Raw genomic sequence first — 21,356 nt, 5'->3', positions numbered from 1 at the left:
GGAAAAGAGAAAGCTAAAGACAGACTTACCATATGAAGTCTTTAATTCTATTTCTGGCATATGCCAGTAAGGAACAGAAAACAAAACCTCAAATAAATACAAGTACGCAGCATCGCTGTTAAGGTGAAAACAGCCCAAATGTCCGTAAATGGTTGAACAAATTATGGCATACACATACACTATTAAGTCACAGAGTAATGAACAGGCAGCCAGAGAGATAGTACAGGAAGGAGGGTGCTTGTCTGTGTGTGGTTGACCCTGGTTCGGTTCCTGGTTGACTGCCCACGGCCCGGGCAGTTAGGAACAGCCCCCGAGTGCTGCTGAGTGTAGTCCTACTCCCCATGCACAGAAAATCAGGGGCATGGCAGTGCAGCTCAGGGGCCCAGCAGTTGCCTTGCATGTGTTTTCTGGGCTCGAGTCCTGGCACTGCTTTTTTTTAAAAAAAGATACATCCCACCAGTACAATACTAACTGGATGAATTTCAAAATCATCTGAAGTGAAACCAGACTCCGAAGATCAGCATAGAACTGTTTGGCGTAGCTCCGTACAGAGACAGAAGTGGCGGCTGCTTACCAGAGACAGAGCGGGAGCAACGGCAGTGCCAGCCTAATGGGCAAGGGGCTTACTCGGAAACACTGTGAATGTTTCCAAAGCCCATGGCCTAGAGGTGGTGGCTGTACAACACCATGGATAGCAATTAAATCCTGGCTGTAAGATGGCCATTTGAACCAGAGGCACAGCACAGTGGACGTGTATCTCCGGGGGAAATCTCCAGGGTTTCCCCGCAACAAGCACGATCCCAAGAGCTCTGATAGTTTGTTGAGTTTTATTTGTTTGCTTGGGTTCACACTTACTCCCGGCTCCAAACTCAGGGATCATTCCTGGTAAGGCCTGGGGGACTACGTGGTGTCTACACCGGGGAACAAACCCGGATCTGTCACATGCAAGGCTGTCCGGTGGCTCTGGCCCCAGAGCTCTGACGTGTGAGCCCGGCAGCTCTGCCCTCTGTGACCCCTGGTGGTGTCAGTGATTTCCAGTTGTACCACAGCTGGACGGGTGCAATCAGCAAGAAAAGGGGTTGTGAGTACCAGAACTAAAAAGATTTGCAGTGCTACTGCCGGAAGCACACGTGCGTATCCGCCGACCCCTGGATATCCATCCGGAGGCTGTTTGCCTCAACTGTGAGCGCGAGCCACAGCAGGCATGGGTGTAAGGCCCACAGCCACAGCGGGCGCTGCTACCCAGGATGTGAGACCTGAAGGCTGGTGGGCGCCCCTGCCCAGAGGGCACCACAGTGGGGCGGAACAAGGAAGGGGAGCCACAGGGGGAGTAAGAAGACTATGGAAGCTCACTTTAAAAAGTTTAAATGGTTAATTTTATCTAATGTGAATTTTTTTTTCTTTTTGGGTCACACCCGGCAATGCACAGGGGTTACTCCTGGCTCTGCACTCAGGAATTACCCCTGGCAGTGCTCAGGGGACCATATGGGATGCTGGGAATCGAACCCGGGTCGGCCACGTGCAAGGCAAACGCCCTACACGCTGTGCTATTGCTCCAGCCCCCTAAAGTGAATTTTTACCTTAATAAAAAGGTTAAAGCTTAAGAAAGACTATATTCCTTTGGATTCAAGCTTTTAATACATTGAAAGGCAAGTCTATGTGTTTTGCAGTTTGGGGCCATACGTGGGTGCTCAGGGCTCACTCCTGGCGGGGCTCGGCACGGGGACCACCTGCAGTGCGAGGGACTGGATCAGAGGGGGCCACGTGCAAGGCAAGCACTTAACCCCGGTGCTACCTTGCCAGCACATGAGAAATGATTCTTTTTTTTTTTTTTTTTTTGGTTTTTGGGTCACACCCGGCGATGCACAGGGGTTACTCCTGGCTCTTCACTCAGGAATTACCCCTGGCGGTGCTCAGGGGACCATATCGGATGCTGGGATTAGAACCCGGATTGGCCGCGTGCAAGGCCAACGCCCTACCCGATGTGCTATCGCTCCAGCCCTGAGAAATGATTCGTTTTTTTTTTTTTTTTTTTTTGGGTCACACCCGGCGATGCTCAGGGGTTACTCCTGGCTTTGCACTCAGGAATTACTCTGAGTAATTCTGGCGGTGCTTGGGGGACCATATGGGATGCTGGGGATCGAACCCGGGTCGGCCGCATACAAGGCAAATGCCCTATCCACTGTGCTATCGCTCCGACCCCCAAGAAATGATTCTTAAAACCAGCGTAAACTTGGAATTTTTTTGTTTTCTGAATACGGGCAACACCCTCCAAGGATGCCCAGAGACTTTTCTCCGCAGTGTAGAATCTCCCCCTCGGTCTCCAGCGCCGAGACCACCCACTGTCTGGATGGCAGCCCACACCCCAGATGCGAGCCTGGACATGTCTCAGGAAGAGAAGTCACCCCAGGGGCCCTGTGTCCCCAGTGTCCAGCCGCAGAGATGGGGAGGATGCCTGTGACTACTGACCGGAACCAGACCAGCCAGCCATGGCTCTGAGCACTGACCTGTCCTCGTGGAGAAAGGCCAGGTAGAAAAGCAGCAGGAGGCAGTACTGGCTGTGGGGGCGTCCGTCTGGCAGGTGGGCCAGGCTCTCGGGAGCCCTGCTTCTCAGCTGCGGCAGCCCGTGCTGCAGGAGCTCCGCGGCCGCCGAGAGCTCTGAGGGACAGGCAGGGAAAGGCGCAGAGAGAACCGCGGACCCCCATGAGCGAGAGGGGAGCGATCCGCAGGGCAGAGGGTGCACCCAGGGCGCAGGGCGCAGGGCGCAGGGAAGGGAGCGTCCCCTCCCCGCCCTCCCAGCACCCAACCCGGACTCACTGCCCACCTCTGCCAGAGCGCAGAGCACCTCAAGCAGGGGCGGCAGCTCGGGGAAGCGCCCGCCTCACCTTCTGGGGAAGGAGGTCCAGTCTGCTCGGGCGCCGACAGCAGGCTGAGGCACATACAGTACAGGAACCTGGAACACGCTTGGTTGAGGGCGGAGTGACTTCGAGGGAGAAGCAGAGAGGATGTAAGAAGGGTCGCTGGGGGGCCCACGAAGAGCTCAGCGGTAGCGTCCACCTTGCAGGGATGAGGCGGCACCATCCCACAGATCAAGTGCGCTCCAGTGACGCCACCAAAGCGCGTGGTCTCCAGGGCACCACAGCCAAAGGTCTGACCCGGGCGTGCGCCGACACTACCGAAAGTGTGCCAGCACCAAAACCAAGTGTGTGATCCCCAGTCACTGCCACAACAAAAAAAGGAGCAAGGGGACGCTGATGCCAGGGACAAGCCTGCCCCACTGTCTTGCGCCTGATGCAATGAAATTCTAAGCCTGGTACGGGCAGAGAGGTCCGGAGGTGACTGTGGAGTGAGTGCGGGACCTGTTGCCCGGAGCTGTGACCATACAGCCGTTTGCTAAAAAATTACTGAAAAAAAGTAATCAATTTAACAAAACATATAAAGTGCTCCTGCCTTAGGAAAGGGCGAGAGTTCTAGAAACAGGGAAGCTACTGCCCCAGCCAGACCCAAGGTGTCCCACAAACACCCAGAATCCCGACCACCCTCCACCGGCTCCTGAACTCTGGGTGCTGCGGCTGGCCGAGGGCCGGAAGGAGAGCCAGACACCACATGGTGCTCCCCCTGGGCTGGAGGGAACGGGGGCCGGGGGCCCTCTGGCTCAGAAACGCAGGGAAGGTAGGAATACGTGGGAAGGCACAGACATCGGCCCTACAGACCAGACAGAGACTAGGACAGCAAGTTCTTTTGCTCTTGGGGTTGGGGTGGCAGGATGGGCCACACCTGGTGGTACCCAGGGAAACTCCTGACTCCATGCTCAGAGGTCACTCCTGATGGTGCTCAGGGGGCCAGAAACAGTACTGGGAACTGAACAGGGTCAACGATGCGAGTCAACGCCCGCAATATGTCTCTGCCCCGACGTGGCAATCTCTACTCTGCACGAGCTGTCCCCTAGGACTGCCGGGCCGACCACGCCGGGCATGGCCCTCTTGATGGACACTGCAGCTCTCAGCCTCTGAGGGCTCTGAGGGCCTTTGCCTCCCATCTGTAAATGGGGAGGGGGGGAAATGATCTCCAAGCACCCTGACATTTTTAAGGCGACAGGTGTCCTTCCAGGCCTCACAGGAACAACACTGTGCCAGCACCACAGCAAATGTGACACACAGAAGTGTGGCTGATGCAGGCCACCAGTTGCTGAGTGGCCTGACATGTGTCTCCAGGGTCCCAGGATAAAATACACCAGCCAATCAGTTCCACTCATCCAGAACTTTCCAGGGGAAGCCAGCGCTCTGGCCGTTCTTCTTGGGCGCGTGCCTACCTCTGGCCGCCGCAGAACCTGGCCTTCAGCTCCAGCGCCAGTCGGATGAAGGACGAGGAGGCTTGGGAGAAGTGGGAAGAAAGCCAGAGTGGTTTAAACTGGACATGTTTCCAAGATCCCCAAGTCTGAGTAGTGCCAAACATATGACAGACTAGGGTTCAGATTTCGCCCCACACCTGTAGCAGGGAGATGGGACACTTTTACCATCCCTGAGACTCACGCTGGATCTCTACCCCTCACAGGTCGCTGTGTAGTTGACATCAGCGTAAACAGAACAGTGAACAAACGCTAGCTTGGAGGGAGGTGCTGAGAACTGCTCACCCCACTCCTCGCCGAGTTGTGCAACTGGCAACCACCTGGGAAAGACGCCTGCTCATTCTAGCCCTTCTCCCAGTTTGGTAGGAAATGAGCTGGTTTTAGGCTCACTCCTGGGGCTAAGGCACATATCCAGCAGGAAAGGAATTTTCTGAGTATCAGGGCCACTTTCTGGGCCTGTAGCTGTAACCCGTGACATGCCTTCAGCTTGCCTGTTAGAAGCCCCTGAGCAGGGAACAGACCTGTGGCCACATCTGACTCCTGGTCCATACTAATCCAAGCAGGATTGGTCTCAGAAATCTGAGCATCTGACACCCCTTCTTCTTTTTTTTGCTTTTTGGGTCACACCCGGCAATGCACAGGGGTTATTCCTGGCTCTGCACTCAGGAATTACTCCTGGCGGTGCTCAGGGGACCCTATGGGGTGCTGGGAATTGAACCCGGGTCGGCCGAGTGCAAGGCAAACGCCCTACCCGCTGTGCTATCACTCCAGCCCCTGACACCCCTTCTTTAAGATACAACAAAGCCCACATTCTTGGGGCTGGAGCAATAGCACAGCGGGTAGGGCGTTTGCCTTGCACGCGGCCGACCCGGGTTCGATTCCCAGCAATCCCATAGGGTCCCCTGAGCACCGCCAGGAGTAATTCCTGAGTGCAGAGCCAGGAGTAACCCCTGTGCATTGTCGGGTGTGACCCAAAAAGAAAAAAAAAAAGCCCACATTCTTCACACGGCAGCAAGGCCCTGCATGACTGAGCCCTGGTGTCTCTCCAGGAATAGATGTGACAGGAATGAAAGACTAGCGGAAAACAGGTGAGCAGAGCAGAGAGATTAAGAAGCAAGTCCTATGGTGCGATTTCCCCGAGCCAGATCCTCGGCATAGGATGTCTGTGATGACTGTGGGGAGGGACTCAGTGTCTCCTGTTTCACGGTGCCCATCCGCAGAATGGGAACAAACGCTTCATAGCACCCCCGCCCCAAAGGTTTGCCAAGGCCTCAATGGCTTCATACATGTAAAGCACCCAAATCACTTCTCTGGGCCAGAGCTCTGGCTGAAGAGCACGTGCCTAGCATGTGCTGGCGGGGCAGAGACTACGGGGACAGTAGAGACAGGTGTACTGTACATCCAAACTGGACAGATCCGGAGAAGCAGCAGGAATTCTGAGAAGTGCCTCTCTGGACTCTGGGTTGCTGGCTGATGTTTCTGCCTTGCACCGCGTTCTGGGCTGCTTCTGAATGAACACGGGAACTTCCCATTCACGGCTATGCGCTCGGTAAACACTCGGAGCAGCTGTCAGAGGTGCCCGCCGCCCTCCCGACTCCACATCTGCCCGCTGCCTACCGAGCTTTTTGGAGAACTTCTCCTTCATGTGGGGCACGATGACAAAGAGGCTGTGTAGAACTGACAGGAACACTTCCATCAAGCCTGGGTGGGTCATCTTCTCCGAGTGTCTCTGCAAAGAATCCAACACACCAGAACTGAGGAAGAAAGGCATCAGCCAAGCCGGCACGGCGGGCCTGAGAGGGGCTAATGGGCCGCAGGACAGGCCTTCCTGGGGCAGCCTAGGTCCGATCCCGGGACCCCACAGGACCCCAAGCGCTATGTTTCAACCTTGGTGGCACCTGGAGGGCCACACAGAACCTGGGCCCCGTGCATCCCCTGGAGCTATCTCGGCAACCCCAGTCCCGTCTGTAACAAATAAAGAACAGCCTGAAATTCCTTTCCTACTTTATGAGGAAATAGCCCCAGTTTTTCCCCTTCGGAGAAGCTCATGACTTGATTTTTCTTTTTTATATGGCTCACACCCAGTGGTACTCAGGGCTGACTCCTGGCTCTGTGCTCAGGGATCACTCCTGGTGGACTCAAGGGACCAGGTGGGATGCCGGGGATATACATATACATACACACAGTGATTATGAGTAATTTTGTAAACTACAGTGTCAATACATTTTTTTAAATAATAATAACGAAAACTAGGATCAGGGTTGTAGCGGAGTGTAAAGCTCTTGAGTGGCATTCTGAGATGCTGGATTTGAGCCTTGGCACGCCCTGTGCCCCACAATGATAACTAGCATCCATGCTCGTATCTCCATGGCCACAGCATTGGCAATACAGCTCCCGAGCTGCCTTCACGTTTCTCACCCTGTCATCTTTCTCATGTGACCTTTCAGCTTTAAGGAAGTCTGCAGGAGCAGGCGGAGGTCTGGGTTAAGAGCAGAGAGCCTGGAGTTTTCGTTCAAGCTCTGCCCAGAATCGAGTGTCAGGCCCTGCCTTCTCTACCAGTAAGCATGTGTGGCCTAGCCTCTTTTGTCTCTAAATTTGGAAAAGTAAACATTATTATTAAAGAAAATGTGCAAAATACAAAATTTCAGAAAGCACAGTGCTCGCCTCTCTGTCTCACTCCCTCCTTCTCTCCCTGCCCAACACCTCTCTGTCATCCCATTTTCTCCTTAAAATTAGTGCCTTCGTCCTCTCTCACTGAAACTCTTTTACTTCAGTTAAAAAAGAGGGGGTGGTGGTGGTAGTTTTGAATTATGTGCAGGAGAAACCATCGTTAACAATACTGTAAGTCACAGAACCTTAATCCTAAATTTTTTTTCTTTTTGGGTCACACCCAGCAATGCACAGGGGTTACTCCCGGCTCTGCACTCAGGAATTACCCCTGGCGGTGCTCAGGGGACCAGATGGGATGCTAGGAATCGAACCCGGGTCGGCCACGTGCAAGGCAAACGCCCTCCCGGCTGTGCTATCACTCCAGGCCCCTAAATATTTTTAAAAAGTAGTAATACAACAGTCCTAGATTTGGTTCCATAATACATAAATTACATTATAAATATACTAATCCTGTACTTAGCTCTACTGCATCATAAATGTAAGGGGAAGGTAGGACAGCTGAGGGATCCACCGTGACCTATGGGTCAGTGCTGCACCCAAAGGACTTGGCACTGCAGCTCAAAGGCTTCTGGAAGGCAAAGAGGCTCATGAAGACCAGAGGGTGCCCCCTGCTGCCCCCTACTGGTGAGAAAGTGTTACTCGAGTGACTAGTCGGAGGCAGCCCGGGACAGCAACAGCGCTGCCTGCTCCTGCTACCATCTCAGTCTCCAGAGAGCTGAAGGGGGTGCCGCCCCCCATCTGCTCTCTGCAGAGTGGCCGTCTCACTGGGCTGAAAACACACCGTGCTCCCTAGCGCAGCTTGGAAGGCAGACATTTATCACTCTTCATTAGGCAGGACACATGGGTTCCAATCTCAACCTCAGGCCCAATGTCCACTTCCCAGAGCCAAAGCCAGAGCACATCAGGTAAGGCACCTGCCTTGCACGCAGCCACCCAGGTTCCAACCCCAGCACCCCATTGGGGCTCCTAAGCCCTTGAGCATCCTTCCTCCTTCCTCCCTCTCCCTCTCTCCTCCCCCTCCCCTCATACTTCGGTACTTGGGAATGGCTGCAGGGTGTCAGGATGGAAGCTGGTGCTCCCGTTCACTATGCATGCACTCCAGACCTCTGAACCATCTTCCAACCCTGACACGACCTTATCTTAAGTTGGAGGGTGGGCCACAACCATTTTGGAGTCACGGAAGAATTAGATAAGGAATACTTGCCATTCACATTATCCATCAATATTACAGCTTATTTTTTTGATGTGGGGCCCACACTCAGTAGTACTCGGGGCCACTCCTGGCTCAAGGGACCATGCAGTGCTCCAGCCCGCGGAGCTATTCCTCAGCCCTGCTTTCCCCTTTTTTCAAGGGCAGAAAGAGCTTCTACAGTGGAATGTTACCTTCTGTTTCCACCTTTTGTTAGTTTGTTTTGGTTTCTGGGTCACACGTGGCATGCTGAGGGGACCATATCGGTGCCAGGGATTGAACCCACGCCTCCTGCATGCAGAGCCTGTGCCCCAACCTCTTGGCCATCCCTGGCTGATACTGTGTGTTTAAAACCATAGGGAAAGTGGGTGCCTGAGCACTGCGGAGCCCTTTGGAAGTCTAGCTGAGGGCCAGGAGGCAGCTTGGAGGGCGGAACACAGGCTCCACTGCTCCCGGGCACTGCATGATCCCTCGCCCCCTAAGCAAAGAGCCAGAGCAGGCCTTGAGCACCTCTGGGTGTGCTCCAAAACAGCCCCCCGCACCCCCACTGTCCAGCTGAGGAGTCTCCTCTGCCTTGCATCTCTCAGCCTGGCTCCCATCTTTCTCCTCCGCCACCCCCTACCACCCCCGCCAAACTCAGTGCTCGGCAAACCCACCATCACCATGGGGATACAAAGGGAGTCACAGGCACTCAGAAGAAACTCTGAGAAGGTGTCCAAGGTGTCTTCCTTCTCGGCACTGGGTGCAGTGAACGGGTTCTCCTGGGCGGAAGGTTCGCTCTGGAACGCCACAGCCAACCTGGGGATGAGAGCGTGAGGATAGCCCCTACGACTTATGCGATATAAACGTCAGCCTCGGGCCCCCGGAGGATGCCCGAGTTCCGGGTCTTAGGAAAGCAGGCCCAGCAGCAGGGCTGGGGAGTCTCCGTCAAAGAGCACAGAAACACTACTGTTAGCAGTATCAGAGTCCTGGCACCGAATAAGAACTGGAGGAAAAAAAGAGAATTAGAACGTCTTTTTAAAAAAATTTTTTGGAAGAAATTTTATTTATTTTAATTTTTTTTGGACTGGAGCATTAGTACAGCAGGTAGGGCATTTGCCTTGGATACGGCCGACCCGGGTTCGATTCCTCCATCCCTCTCAGAGAGCCCAGCAAACTATCAAGAGTATCCCGCCCGCATGGCAGAGTCTGGCAAACTACCTGTGGCATATTCGATAAGCCAAAACCAGTAACAACAAGTCTCACAATGGAGACATTACTGGCGCCCGCTCGAGCAAATCCATGAACAACGGGACTACAGTGCAACAGTGCTATTTATATTTTAGCTTTTTAGGTTACACCGATGATGCGCAGGGGTTACTCCTGGCTCTGCACTCAGGAATTACTCCTGGTAGTGCTCAGGAGACCATACAGGATGCTGGGGATTGAACATGGGTCGGCCACATGCAAGCAAATGCCCTACCCGCTGTACTATCGCTCCAGCCCCTAGAACTTCTTTTGAAGGGCCCCAATGAGGAGGTGAGCTGTGCCCGGCACCTCTCCACTTGGGCCCCCAGCTCCTCTCCCATGCTGTGGGCCTCTTCCGCCTGACCCCACGGTCCACACTGCCCTGCTGACTGCTGTGCATCTCTCTCCTTTCCCATCACTGCCTGCCCACCCAGGAACACTATCCTTAGCTCGGCACCACTCAGTGAAGCCCACGTCCATACACAGAACTGTCCCTGCCTTTGCAGTAGGCAGGGCTTCCTGCAGGAAGGGGCCTTTCTGAGTGACCTTCCTACTCCTTCCTGCTCCACTGTCCGGCACCGGGCCTGGCACTCTGTAGGTACAACAGATCATTTCTGACACCCCCTGAGGTTATTGAGACGCATTCATTGAATGCCTGCAGTTGAGGTTATCTGGGAGGAGGAGCGAATCGAAGGAGACACCCGCTCCCTGCACAGGATCTCGAGCCTCCAGCCGCCTGTCCCCAAGCCTCCTCACACCCTGTCCCAGCCCGTGGCCTCTCTCAGTGCAGCAAGGCATCGGGAGTCACGTGCTCCTCTGGATCGCCTGCTGTCCTGGTGCCCCCCACCCGCCTGCAGCAGACAACAGGACCCCTCACCTGCAGGCGTTTCTGAATCCCTGCAGAGTGCTCAGCAGGAACTCTCCCCTTCGAAGCAGCGCCTTCTCGGAATCTCTGCTGGAGGCACGGCCCTGAGGGAGGACACAGGGTCTGACCGGTCAGGGACTTCCTGGCCCCCACTCTGCTCGGAGGACCACACACTTCTTCCTCGCACCCTGGGGTCTGCCACGGAGCTGACCCTTCCAGGGAGACTGGGTTAGAGCCGTGCTAGTCGGGAGAGCGGAGCCTTCTTCTCTCTGAAGCCCAGGACTGGCTCTCGGTCTAGCACGCGCACAGCTGCCACGGGCTCCCGGCAGCCTGGCTGGCTGTAATACCCGTAGGAACAGCCTTTTAGCACAAAATCCCCCACCTCGCCAATTAGAAGTGTTTCTGAATTTAATCATGAACATGATCAGCATTTCACATGAGTAGTATCTTTTTCTGTTATTTTATGTTCACAGACTAAAGTCAACAACGACATTATACTGCACGCTGGTCAGATTCTGAGATTCAAATGAATGCAGCCTTAAAGAATTTTGCATGCATATTTACCAAACCTGCCTGAATGACATCAGAGATGAAATGTGTAGTGGGCTTGGTTACGGACACTCTGGGGTTTACTCTCCAAGCTCAGACACTTGCTAGTTTGGAGCCTTAGAAAATGACTTCAGTTTCCTTGATGGTAAGAATGAGGAGAGTTGTTCTTCGGCTTCACAGGTCTGCATTTAGAAATAATATTATCCCACTGTGGCTGGAGCGATAGCACAGTGGTTGGGCGTTCGCCTTTCACGCAGCGGACCCGAGTTCGATTCCTCCGTCCCTCTCGAAAAGCCCGTCAAGCTACCAAGAGTACCAAGCCCTCTCAGCAGAGCCTGGCAAGCTATCAGTGCATATTGGATATGCCTAAAACAGTAACAATAAGTCTCTCAATGAGAGACGTTACTGGTGCCCGCTCGAACAAATCGATGAGCAATGGGATGACAGTGACAGTGTATTATCCCACTGTAGGTATGCATGCATGAGAAAAGTTTTCAAGTGGTCTACTTGAAAGGCAATGCACGAGCTTCTAAAAAGACAGGGGCAAAGGGGCACTGACCAGAGGCTTCCTGCTCAGCGGGGTCTGGGAAAACTCTGCACACCGGCTCAGCATGGCCTCAAGCAAGGCCTGCAGCTCCCTGTACTGCACGGGTGGAGCGCCCTGATGGTCCTTCCTGTGTGGAGAGAGAACAGCCGACCTAGACGGGGAAGGGAATGCCACCATGCAGGCGCATGGGGTGCCTTACACATGAGCTGAGACGTAATGTGATCTTTAAAAAAGAAAATCCTTGAGGCTGGAGCAATAGCACAGCGGGTAGGGCGTTTGCCTTGCACGCGGACAACCCGGGTTTGATTCCCAGCATCCCATATGGTCCCCTGAGCACCACCAGGGGTGATTCCTGAGTGCAGAGCCAGGAATAACCTCTGTGCATTGCCAGGTGTGACCCAAGAAGCAAAAAAAAAAAAAGTCCTTGCAGGGCTGGCACGATAGTACAGCGGGTAGGGTGCCTTGCACAAGGCCTACCCAGGTTCAATTCCCGGTACCCCAGATGGCCCCCCAAGCTCATCAGAAGTGATCCCTGAGCACAGAGTCAGGAGTAAGCATTTCTGAGTGTGGCCCCAAAACAAATCCTTGCTTCAACACGTATCTAGCTGCATGACCTATGCACATTACTTACCTCTCTAATCCTCAATTTATTAATCTATTAAGCAAGGTTTATTAAGAGCTATTATTGTTAACAACCATCATTATTGCTACTAGGCTACAGAGGGTTTTCTGAGAAGAGCCTCCTGCTTTTTAAAGGACGAGCATTATCAAGAATTCGGGGCCAGAGCGACAATACAGCGGGGAGGGTGTTTGCCTTGCACGCAGTCAACCTGGGTTCCATCCTCGAATCCCATATGGGCCCTCGAGCACTGCCAGGAGTAACCCCTGAGCATCTCTGGGTGCGAGCCAAAAAGCCAAAAAAAAAAAAAAGAGCTTAAGTACAGCAAGCCACTATTTTTGAAGTAAGTTACAAGCTCTCTTGGAGAAGAGATAAAAGAGTTGCTTTTATCTTGATCAGGAAATCAGCTCAACAGGCAAATGCTATCAAGACCCAGGTTTTATCTCATTGTGAGGAGTAATTTCTTTTCTTTTGGGAGCAATAGCACAGCAGGTAGGGTGTTTGCCTTGCACGCGGCCGACCAGGGTTCGATTTCTCCATCCCTCTCGGAGAGCCCGGCAAGCTACTGAGAGTATCCCACCCACATGGCAGAGCCTGCCAAGCTCCCCGTGGTGTATTCAATATGCCAAAAACAGTAACAAGTCTCACAATGGAGACATTACTGGTGCCCGCTCGAGCAAATCGATGAACAACGGCATGACAGTGATACAGTGGGAGGAGGGGACACACCTGGCAATGCTTGGGGCTTCATCCTGGTCCTGTGCTCAGGGATGACAGCTGCTGTGCGTGGGGACCATAGGAGATGCTGGGGATCCAACCCAGGTGCATCATGGCTCCGGCCTCTTGTGAGGAATAATTTCTTAGGACCAAATCTATATGTGGGTTTCCTTCATTACGCAAAAGTAGATCTTTCCTAGTGAGTATGATTTGGCAGATTGGAACTAGGAACATCCATAGATTAGTCTACGTAATTAAAGGCAACAGTTCTCGAAGCCCCCGAAGTGCCCTGCCAAGTCCTACTGAGAACAAAACACGCGCGTTCAGAGCAGGGAAAAGCTCAAGAGGTGCGGGGGAGGCGAGTGCCTCACCCTGAGTGGCTGTGCGCAGAGGGTAAACTCAATCATTATAAACTCAGGAAAAATGCAAACAAGTGTCACTTAGGGTCTATTTGTACACAAATACTCTAAAATTTCATTCACCGACAAGTCTAATTGGCACCTCCGACAAGCCAAGACCCAGTTCCAACTTTCCCCTTTACATCAACAGAGCTAGCTGCGTGGCAAACTGAAACTAGATTAAGAAGATGTTGGAGTCAGGGTTGTGGCCCAGCCGCAGAGAACCTGTACTGCACGCATGAGGCCCTGGATTCTATGCTAGCACCACACACAGGGGTTAAGCGAGGAAGGAGCACTTGACGAGGTGTGAACTGGCCTGACTAGCTCCACAGGGGTCTCCAATAAACCACTTCGAGCTGGGTGACTTCACTTGACAAAGAAGGCTTTCACCGTTTGGGTGGCCGGATGTGTAAAAGCACCGATCCCCCTCCAAAGGCTGCAGGGCAGACGTCAGCTTTGAATCCTCCGCTTTCAGTGTCTGCTGTCAACCCTTGTCATGGCTTGGCTTCTAGATGTGCTAGTCCAGTGTCTGCCTGTCTTCACATGGACACCTCTCCTGTGTCTGCCCATGTCGCTGTACTGACCCCTGTCCTTATACAGAAGCCAGTCACTGGCTTTAGATTCCAAGCTTATGACTTCATCTGAACGTGACTTGTATTTACACAGGCCCTATTTCCGAATAAGGTCACGTTCATAGGCCCTTCAGGGGCACAAGCTGGCGAGGGATGCTGTCCACACCAGTGCAGCGGCTGAGAGGAACCGAGGCCAGGGAGGGTGAGAAACTTTGCCAGACCAACCCCAGCATCTTTTCAAGCACTGACAGTATCTGCTGGGAACTCCTGACACACATACACACACACAGACACACATACACACACACACACACACACACAGTGAATTAGACAGCCTTGAGACTTGCTTTCCGCTTACTTATTCCTAGAAGCTCGAACTTTCTGTCCTATACTGGTCATCAAGCCCTGCTTCGATCATCAGCAAATTTGATTCAATAGTTCTCGCTCCTCATTCTTCCTTCCTTCCTAGGTACCCTCTGAAGCACTGAACCTCTCAGGAACCTCCTCCGCAAACAATCTGGGAAATTTAAGTCGAAGTTTAAAAAAAAAAAAAAACACACAATGGATTAATAACCTCTCAGGCCCCATCACTCTCCTCAATTTTTTTTTTTTGTTTTAGGGCCACTTCCAGCGGTGCCCAGGGCCCGCTGCTGGCTCAGCTCTCAGGACTGGCTCCTGGCAGTGCTGGGGGAACATATGGGTGTGGGAGAAACCAAACTCCAGTCAATTGTGAGCAAAGCAAGCACCTCACCTGCTGTACCGTCACTCTGGCTCCTACTCTCCACAATCCAACCTAACCAACTCTCAGGCTTCTTCAAGCACCTGTCACCATTTGGAAGCTTCGGGGCCAATGATAGCCCTCCGAGGGATCCTTTCGGACCAGAACCCCTGGCCCTGTTCCAAACCCAAACCCTCTCACTCCTCAGAGTACCTCCTGCCACGATGCTGGTCCCCCATAACCGACCTCTGCCCTCCAGGAGGCTGCCAGCTCTGCTGTTCTTATTTGGTGCCTTTGTTACCTACTGGGTTACTCATCTCAGCCTCACTGGGCTTCATGGCCCGGATTTAGAGATACAAATCCACAAAAGGACAAAGGAGAGAAAGAGGCAACTGAAGTCATTGTTATGTAAATGTTATTTTTGTTTCAATTTTTAGAACTAACCTAGAGTCAAATCACAGACTTAAATCTGGTTACAGAAAGACTATAAATATTAAAAGCCTTTACAATGTAAAAATTAAAGGTACAGCTAATTGACATTAAGAAGCAGAAGGCAGGGAGAAGAAGGAGCTGGGGTCCTAATATACTCAGCCATGGCGGAAGACAAGAACTAATGTTTCAAGTTGAGGGGGGAAATTACTAGTTTTAAGTATTTTGAAGACGTAAAATATTAAGTTTCCAAAATGCCAACTATATGTAAAGAATCTAAGAGGAGCTAAATCTGTTCTTTCTCACTGGCAAGACAATGAAGTATGCCCTAAGTTAACAAAGAAAGAGCATTATAAGGATACTACTTAGAGATCTAGGGATGACTCATCCGAACTGAAACCAAAGAAAGTTGCTTCCTTTAGGGGGTGGGACAGCACGAGAGGGCTGCACTTCTGTCCATCTTTGTCATTCAATGAATCGTTCCTTTGTATTTTGGAAGGAACCCGCTGACGGCCTGGAGGAAAGGCGCAGTGGCCTAGCGGGCCTGGCCTGCAAGCATAAGGCCATCAGTCCACAATCCATTGTCCCTCATGCACCAAGCACAATTGGCGACGCTACCACTGGAGGCTGGCAGCTCTGCGGGGATCCCTGGTGCCACACGTGACTTCCAGCCATGACACAGGTGTAAGGAAGCACCACAAACGGGGCGTAAGCACACAGACATGGGGGTATCGCAGGAAGGAAGCACCCCCTGGGGAGCACCTCTAGGAGAACCTGTGCACGTCCACCAGTGCGAGTCCCAGGGAGCGTGTGCAGGAGCACTGCCACTAAGAGCGCTCAGACCTTGGCGAGCGCCACGGCCAACGTGCGAGCAGCACACGCCACCACCAGTGGGCAAGGCTGCACAGGCAGGCGGGTGCGCACCCGCAGGAGGCAACGCCACGAGCAAAACTAAGGAGAAGGGAGGGGGATGGAAGACAAGATCATTGTTTGTTTTGGGGCTCTCCTAGCAGTGCTCAGAGCTTGCTCCTGGCTCTGAGCTCCGGGATCAGTCCTGGCAGAGCTCAGGGGACCATGTGGAGTGCAGGGGATCAAACACAGGTCAGCTGCATACAAAACAAGTGCTCTGTCTGGTGTACTATCCCTCCAGTTTCTAAAAAAAATATTTTTGATCGTGGAAAATTAATTTAGTACATAAATATGGGCGTCCCTGTGGGTGTGAGGGGGGGTGTCTCAAACCCAGGGCCTCTCATATGTGGGGTCAGTACTTGACCTCAGAGCTACATTCTCAGGCCAGTCCTCCATTATTTCTTCCCAGGAGAGGGAGCGTCAGGCTATCATATCTCACTTGGGCCCAGGAATTTTTTTTTTCCTTTTTGGGTCACACCCGACAATGCACAGGGGTTACTCCTGGCTCTGCATTCAGGAATTACTCCTGGCGGTGCTCAGGGGACCATATGGGATGCTGGGAATCGAACCCAGGTCGGCCGCGTGCAAGGCAAATGCCCTACCCGCTGTACTATCGCTCCAGCCCCGGGGCCCAAGAATTCTTTTGTCACACCACTTCTCTTAAGATCCTCAGTCACATACTATCCACCGGGAGCCAGACATACTACAATGAAGAAAATGGCATGAGCCCTGATCTCTGGAGATTTATATTCTAATGGGAAGGTGACGGTATCAGGATGAACCTCAGTGGAAACTGCATGCTTTGCAAGAGCTGGGTTTGAGCCTTGGCACCTCAAAAAAAAAATGAATCAATAAAGATGATCAAGTGTTTTGTGGATGCTGAAGACCAAATGGATTAGGCAGGCAAGGACACTGTGAGTGAGCAGATGTTGGGTACTCGTCACGCAAAAACTGAAGGGAAGAGGATCTCGAGCAGAGGGGCAGCCAGTAGAGAGTAAAAAGGCTCCGTGACGGGTACAAGTTGCTGTGTTCAAGAAACGGAAGACGAGAGGGGCTGGAGTGATAGCACAGCGGGTAGGGCGTTTGCCTTGCATGCGGCTGACCCGGGTTCGATTCCCAGCATACTATATGGTCCCCTGAGCACGGCCAGGGGTAATTCCTGAGTGTAGAGCCAGGAGTGACCCCTGAGCGTCGCTGGGTGTGACCCAAAAAGAAAAAAAAAAAAGAAAAAAGAAATAGAAGACGAGAGGTGACTGAGGGGGCCGGAGAGATGACTCCGGGAGCTGAGTGCATGGTAGGATTCAGGGGGCCGCGCTTTAAGCCCCAGCACCACGTGGTTCTCTGAGCAACATTGGGAGCAACCTTTGTGAGCCTGCAGCAGATCCCAGCATCTCAGACGTGACCAACAGGCACTCACCCAGGAGTGCTCAGGGGCTACTCCCGGCTCTGTGCTCAGGGGTCACTCCTATGATGCTCAGGATCATACATAGCACCAGGGAAATGGGACCAACTGCATGTCAGACAAGCGTCTTAACCCCTGTATTCTCTCCCCAGCCCTCAATTTCATTCTTTCACTCTGGCAGCACTGGCAGACTGAGCCCGAGGCTTATGGAGTAAGGGTTCGAGCAGCGGGTGACGTCGTCTGCCACTCAGCCCAGCTCTGGAGTGGCTGAATGCGGGCTTCCTCCAAGACGGAACATGATGTTACATGACTAAAATTTCCCATATTCTATTAATCTAAGATTTGGAAATGTTGAAGCTATCCAGGTGAGCCCTGAATGCTATCACAAGCATCTCTGAGATAAGTCAGCGTGAGACAGAACACAGATACATAGAGAAAATAACCATGCGATCAGAGAGGCAACACTGGAGTGGCGGGGTCACCAGCCAAGGGCCACAAGAGGCAAGGAAGGATTGTTCTTGGGAGCCTCAGGACGGACGGGCGATCCTGGAGACACCTTGATTTCGGTCCAGTCATATTGATTTGTTTTCCAGTTTCTAAAACTATGGAAAAAGACCCACATTTTCTTTGTTTTTTTTGTTTGGGGGCTATTCCCAAGCAGTGCTCAGAGAACCCGGGGTCACCCCAGCAATATTCAATGCACCTGGATAGAAAGTTCAATACTTGGGGGCCCAGAAAAGTAATACAGTGGGCAAGGCGCTTGCATTGCACATGGTTGACCCAGGTTCAATCCCAAGCACCCCATAAGGTCCCCCAAACCCTGCCAGGTGTGATCCCTGAGCACTGAGCCAGGAATAAGGCCTGATCACTGCCAGGCATGGCCCCCAAATCAAATATAATACTAATCACTGTATCACTGTATCACTGTCATCCCGTTGTTCATCGATTTGCTCGAGCAAGCACTGGTAACATCTCCATTGTGAGACTTGTTGTTACTGTTTTTGGCATGTCAAATACGCCACGGGTAGCTTGTCAGGCTCTGCCGTGCAGGCGGGATACCCTCGGTAGCTTGCTAATACTAATCACTGTATCACTGTCATCCCATTGCTCGTTGATTTATTCGAGCGGGCACCAGTAACGTCTCTATTACACTCAGCCCTGAGATTTTAGCAGCCTCTCCTTACTCGTCTTTCCCAACGACTGGAGGCTCTTTCAGGGTCAGGGGAATGAGACCTATCGTATTAGTATACATATTAGTATAGCTAATACTAATAATAAATTTAAAATGATCTGGGGGCTGGAAGGACGGCTCAAGGACTGAAGTGTATGTAGGTGCCCCAGGTGGGTCTCCTGCAGTGCGTGGTCCCCTGCACAAAGCAGGATATGGCACCTCCAAACAGAAACAACTGGACCAGTTTCTTCCACTTTTACAGCAAAGCACTACCCCCAAAGGCAGAAAACTGGAGGTTTATTCTCTAAGGTCAACCAAAGAGCCTCAGCGCCCAGAGAGGCTCTGTACTGGATGCAGTGGGAGGAGGGACACGGAGACGCTCTACTCTGTTCCCAGGGCGGGAGCACCAGGCGCACCTCCTCTGCAGGACACTGGGGTCCGCCCTCTGCCAACCAGACAGCCTAAGACCAAACAGGATTGGCACTAAGGCTTTCCTCAGCAATCCCTCAGCCCGTGCCCCCTTGCTGCAGCCCACCCAGGTCCTTCCTCAGCAAACTCTCAGGCCGTGCCCCCCTGCTGCAGCCGATCATCTACAACTCCCTGTCGTGCGCAGAAGCCTCACGTACATTTTTTAGTGCCCACCCTGAAAAATAAGTCAGTCAAACATTATGCATCGAAAAACAAAACAAACAAACAAAAGCAACTGAAAGAAAATGACTACTTTTACAAAATCCTCCCTTAAATTTTAAGAATTCTGGGCTGGGATTTGGCCTTGTATCTGTGAGGCCCTAGGTTCAATTCCTGGCACAGGAAAAAAAAAATCATATCCATGAAATAAATGCAAAATAAAGTACTATTTGGGGGGCGGGGAAGCATAAAGAACTAAAAAGAACACTTCCATATTAAAAACATGAACACAGGGAGAACCCAAGAGAAAGACTGAAAGACAAAGCCAAGAAAACCTCCCAGAGGCCAGAGAGAGGACAGGATGAAGGCACTTGCCTTGCGTGCTGCCAAGCCCAGGGTGATCCGGGCACCATGGGGTCCCCCAAGTCCTGGAGAGCAGCAGGGCGGTCCGGGCACCCTGAAGTCTTGGTACCAAGCCCCTGACTCAGCTGGCTGAGAACCCCCAAGGAAGGGCCCGAGAAGGACTGTCTGGGAGACCACCCCCAATTCACCCAGTGAAGACCATCCTTTTGCAGTGACAACAGGGAAAACTGTCAGAAAACAAAGCAGACTTCAAGGCCCAGTCTGGGCCATCCCGTAACGGAAGGGTCCCAGAAAAAGAGAGCAAAGCAGAAGTGCAGGAAGAACCTCCCTCGACGGCGCACCGGGCCCCTCACCTCAGAAAGGCCGACGTGGCCTTCACGGCCTCGGCCGCCACCTCCAGCACCGGGCTGCTCACCGCCTCCTGGAGGGCTCGGCTGGTGTCAGCGCACAGGGCGGCGCTGCTGAACAGCCTGATCTCCTCGGGCTGCCTGGGGGACAGTGCACGGGGACACGCGGCGTGAGGGGGCGAGCTCCGGGCACAGGGCTCAAGGGCCCCCTTGCTCTCTCGCTGCGCCCCTGCAGGCTGGGCTCACCGAGTCAGGATCTCAGCCAACAGCAGCAGGCCCTGCTTGTGCAGCTCTGGGTTGTTGGTCCTCAGGCTTCTCTGCAGGCTCTGCACCACGGACTCGATCCCTAAGGCAGAGACCAGGGACCAGGCTCACCCTCTCACAGCGGCCAGAGGGCCTGCACAAAGCTCAGCTATGGCGCCTTCTCTCGCTTGCTTCGGTTAATCCCAGATCCAGTACAACAAGTGCTTAGCACAGGCCCTGGGTGAAAGCCACCAGGTGAGCTAGATGAACTAAAGCTTCTCCACCAGAAGATGCTATTCTTCCAGGATATCAGATCAGAATTCCCTTCCTCCAGGCAGCCTTCCCGGATCCACTCGGGCAGAGCTAAGAGCCTTCCTGTTCCTTCTGTCCCTGTACTCCTGTCAACTTCCAGACGGAGGGACCGCCTGCTCCACATCTCTAAGTCTCTAGGCCCCAGCTGGCGTCTAGGAACAGTACAGAAGACAGATGACTGAAGGCTCTCTCAAATGCAGATGTGGTTTGAGAAAGTCCCTGTCAGGGCCAGAGCCGCAGCTGAGCTGAGTTCAATTCCTGGCATGCCATAGGGTGTCCTGAGCCCTGCCAGGAGTGGTGCCCAAGCAGAGAGCCAAGAGTAAGCCCTGAGCACTGCTGGGTGTGGCCCAAACAAAACAAAACAATTTAATAATTAAATCATTAAATAATAAAGTCCCTCTCGGGCACGGGAGGAATTCACTGAGTGGCTAGTAGCATGCCCTCGCCTGGCTGAACGCACGTTCCTCAGCCGTGAGAGGCAGCACGCCTGCAGACGGAATCTGAGGGGACCGGAGTGGCCGGTCCAGCACAACCCTCCAGCAAGTCCCCACCACGTGGCTGCTGCCCGGCCACTACCGACCGTACACCGTGTGGCACTTGGAGAAGAAGAGCGGCTCTTCTGCCAGGAGGATCAGGCAGTTGTAGCTGGACCAGACAAGCACGTCGCTGGGAGAGGACAGATGCTCGAAGAGGAACTCTGTCCAAGGAAACGGGGAAAGCGGTCAGCGACAGGGACAGGCTCGTGCTCCCTCCCCCCGGGGCCTCCCGGGAGCCAGCACCTCCCGCCTGCCACTTCATCTCTTCACACACCCGCGCTACAGACGAGATGGTGAGCTGGAAGGCAAGCCTGGGGGGGAGCAGGGCTCTGTCGAGACAGGCTGGAGCCCCGGCCTCGCTAGGGACGGTGGGTCCCGACTCTGCAGCCGCACAGGCTGGGCACCCTGACAGTAACCTGGCCTCCGTCTGTCCTCTACTTAACAAAGACGTTACTGGTGCCCGCTCGAGCAAATCAGTGAGCACTGGGATGACAGTGATACAGTGATATATCCTTGACCCACTGATGACTGGCCTTGTCCCCTCCAGCCAGCGGTTTCCCTTCTCGGAGCCCTCATTTCCCTGTTCTTTGAACAGTGA

The 21,356-nt window shown here is 53.1% G+C and overlaps 1 protein-coding gene across 1 annotated transcript in view; it reads right to left on the bottom strand.

Moving 5' to 3' along the window:
• Positions 1–21,356, bottom strand: part of MEI1 (meiotic double-stranded break formation protein 1) — a 61,095-nt gene that overhangs the window by 20,772 nt on the left and 18,967 nt on the right. The window contains exons 9-18 of the mRNA XM_004610726.2: positions 20,803–20,919; positions 19,914–20,013; positions 19,674–19,808; positions 11,408–11,522; positions 10,312–10,403; positions 8,864–9,005; positions 5,966–6,077; positions 4,313–4,373; positions 2,886–2,983; positions 2,508–2,658 (exon numbers count right to left, since the gene is read on the bottom strand). Of these exons, the coding sequence (XP_004610783.1) occupies positions 2,508–2,658; positions 2,886–2,983; positions 4,313–4,373; positions 5,966–6,077; positions 8,864–9,005; positions 10,312–10,403; positions 11,408–11,522; positions 19,674–19,808; positions 19,914–20,013; positions 20,803–20,919 (1,123 nt within the window). The remainder of the gene's footprint in view (positions 1–2,507; positions 2,659–2,885; positions 2,984–4,312; positions 4,374–5,965; positions 6,078–8,863; positions 9,006–10,311; positions 10,404–11,407; positions 11,523–19,673; positions 19,809–19,913; positions 20,014–20,802; positions 20,920–21,356) is intronic.

Source organism: Sorex araneus, chromosome 6 (genome assembly GCF_027595985.1).
Source record: "Sorex araneus isolate mSorAra2 chromosome 6, mSorAra2.pri, whole genome shotgun sequence".
Lineage (NCBI taxonomy): Eukaryota > Metazoa > Chordata > Mammalia > Eulipotyphla > Soricidae > Sorex > Sorex araneus.
Note: the sequence above shows the minus strand (reverse complement) of the source record. Positions and strands in the feature narration are given on the sequence as shown.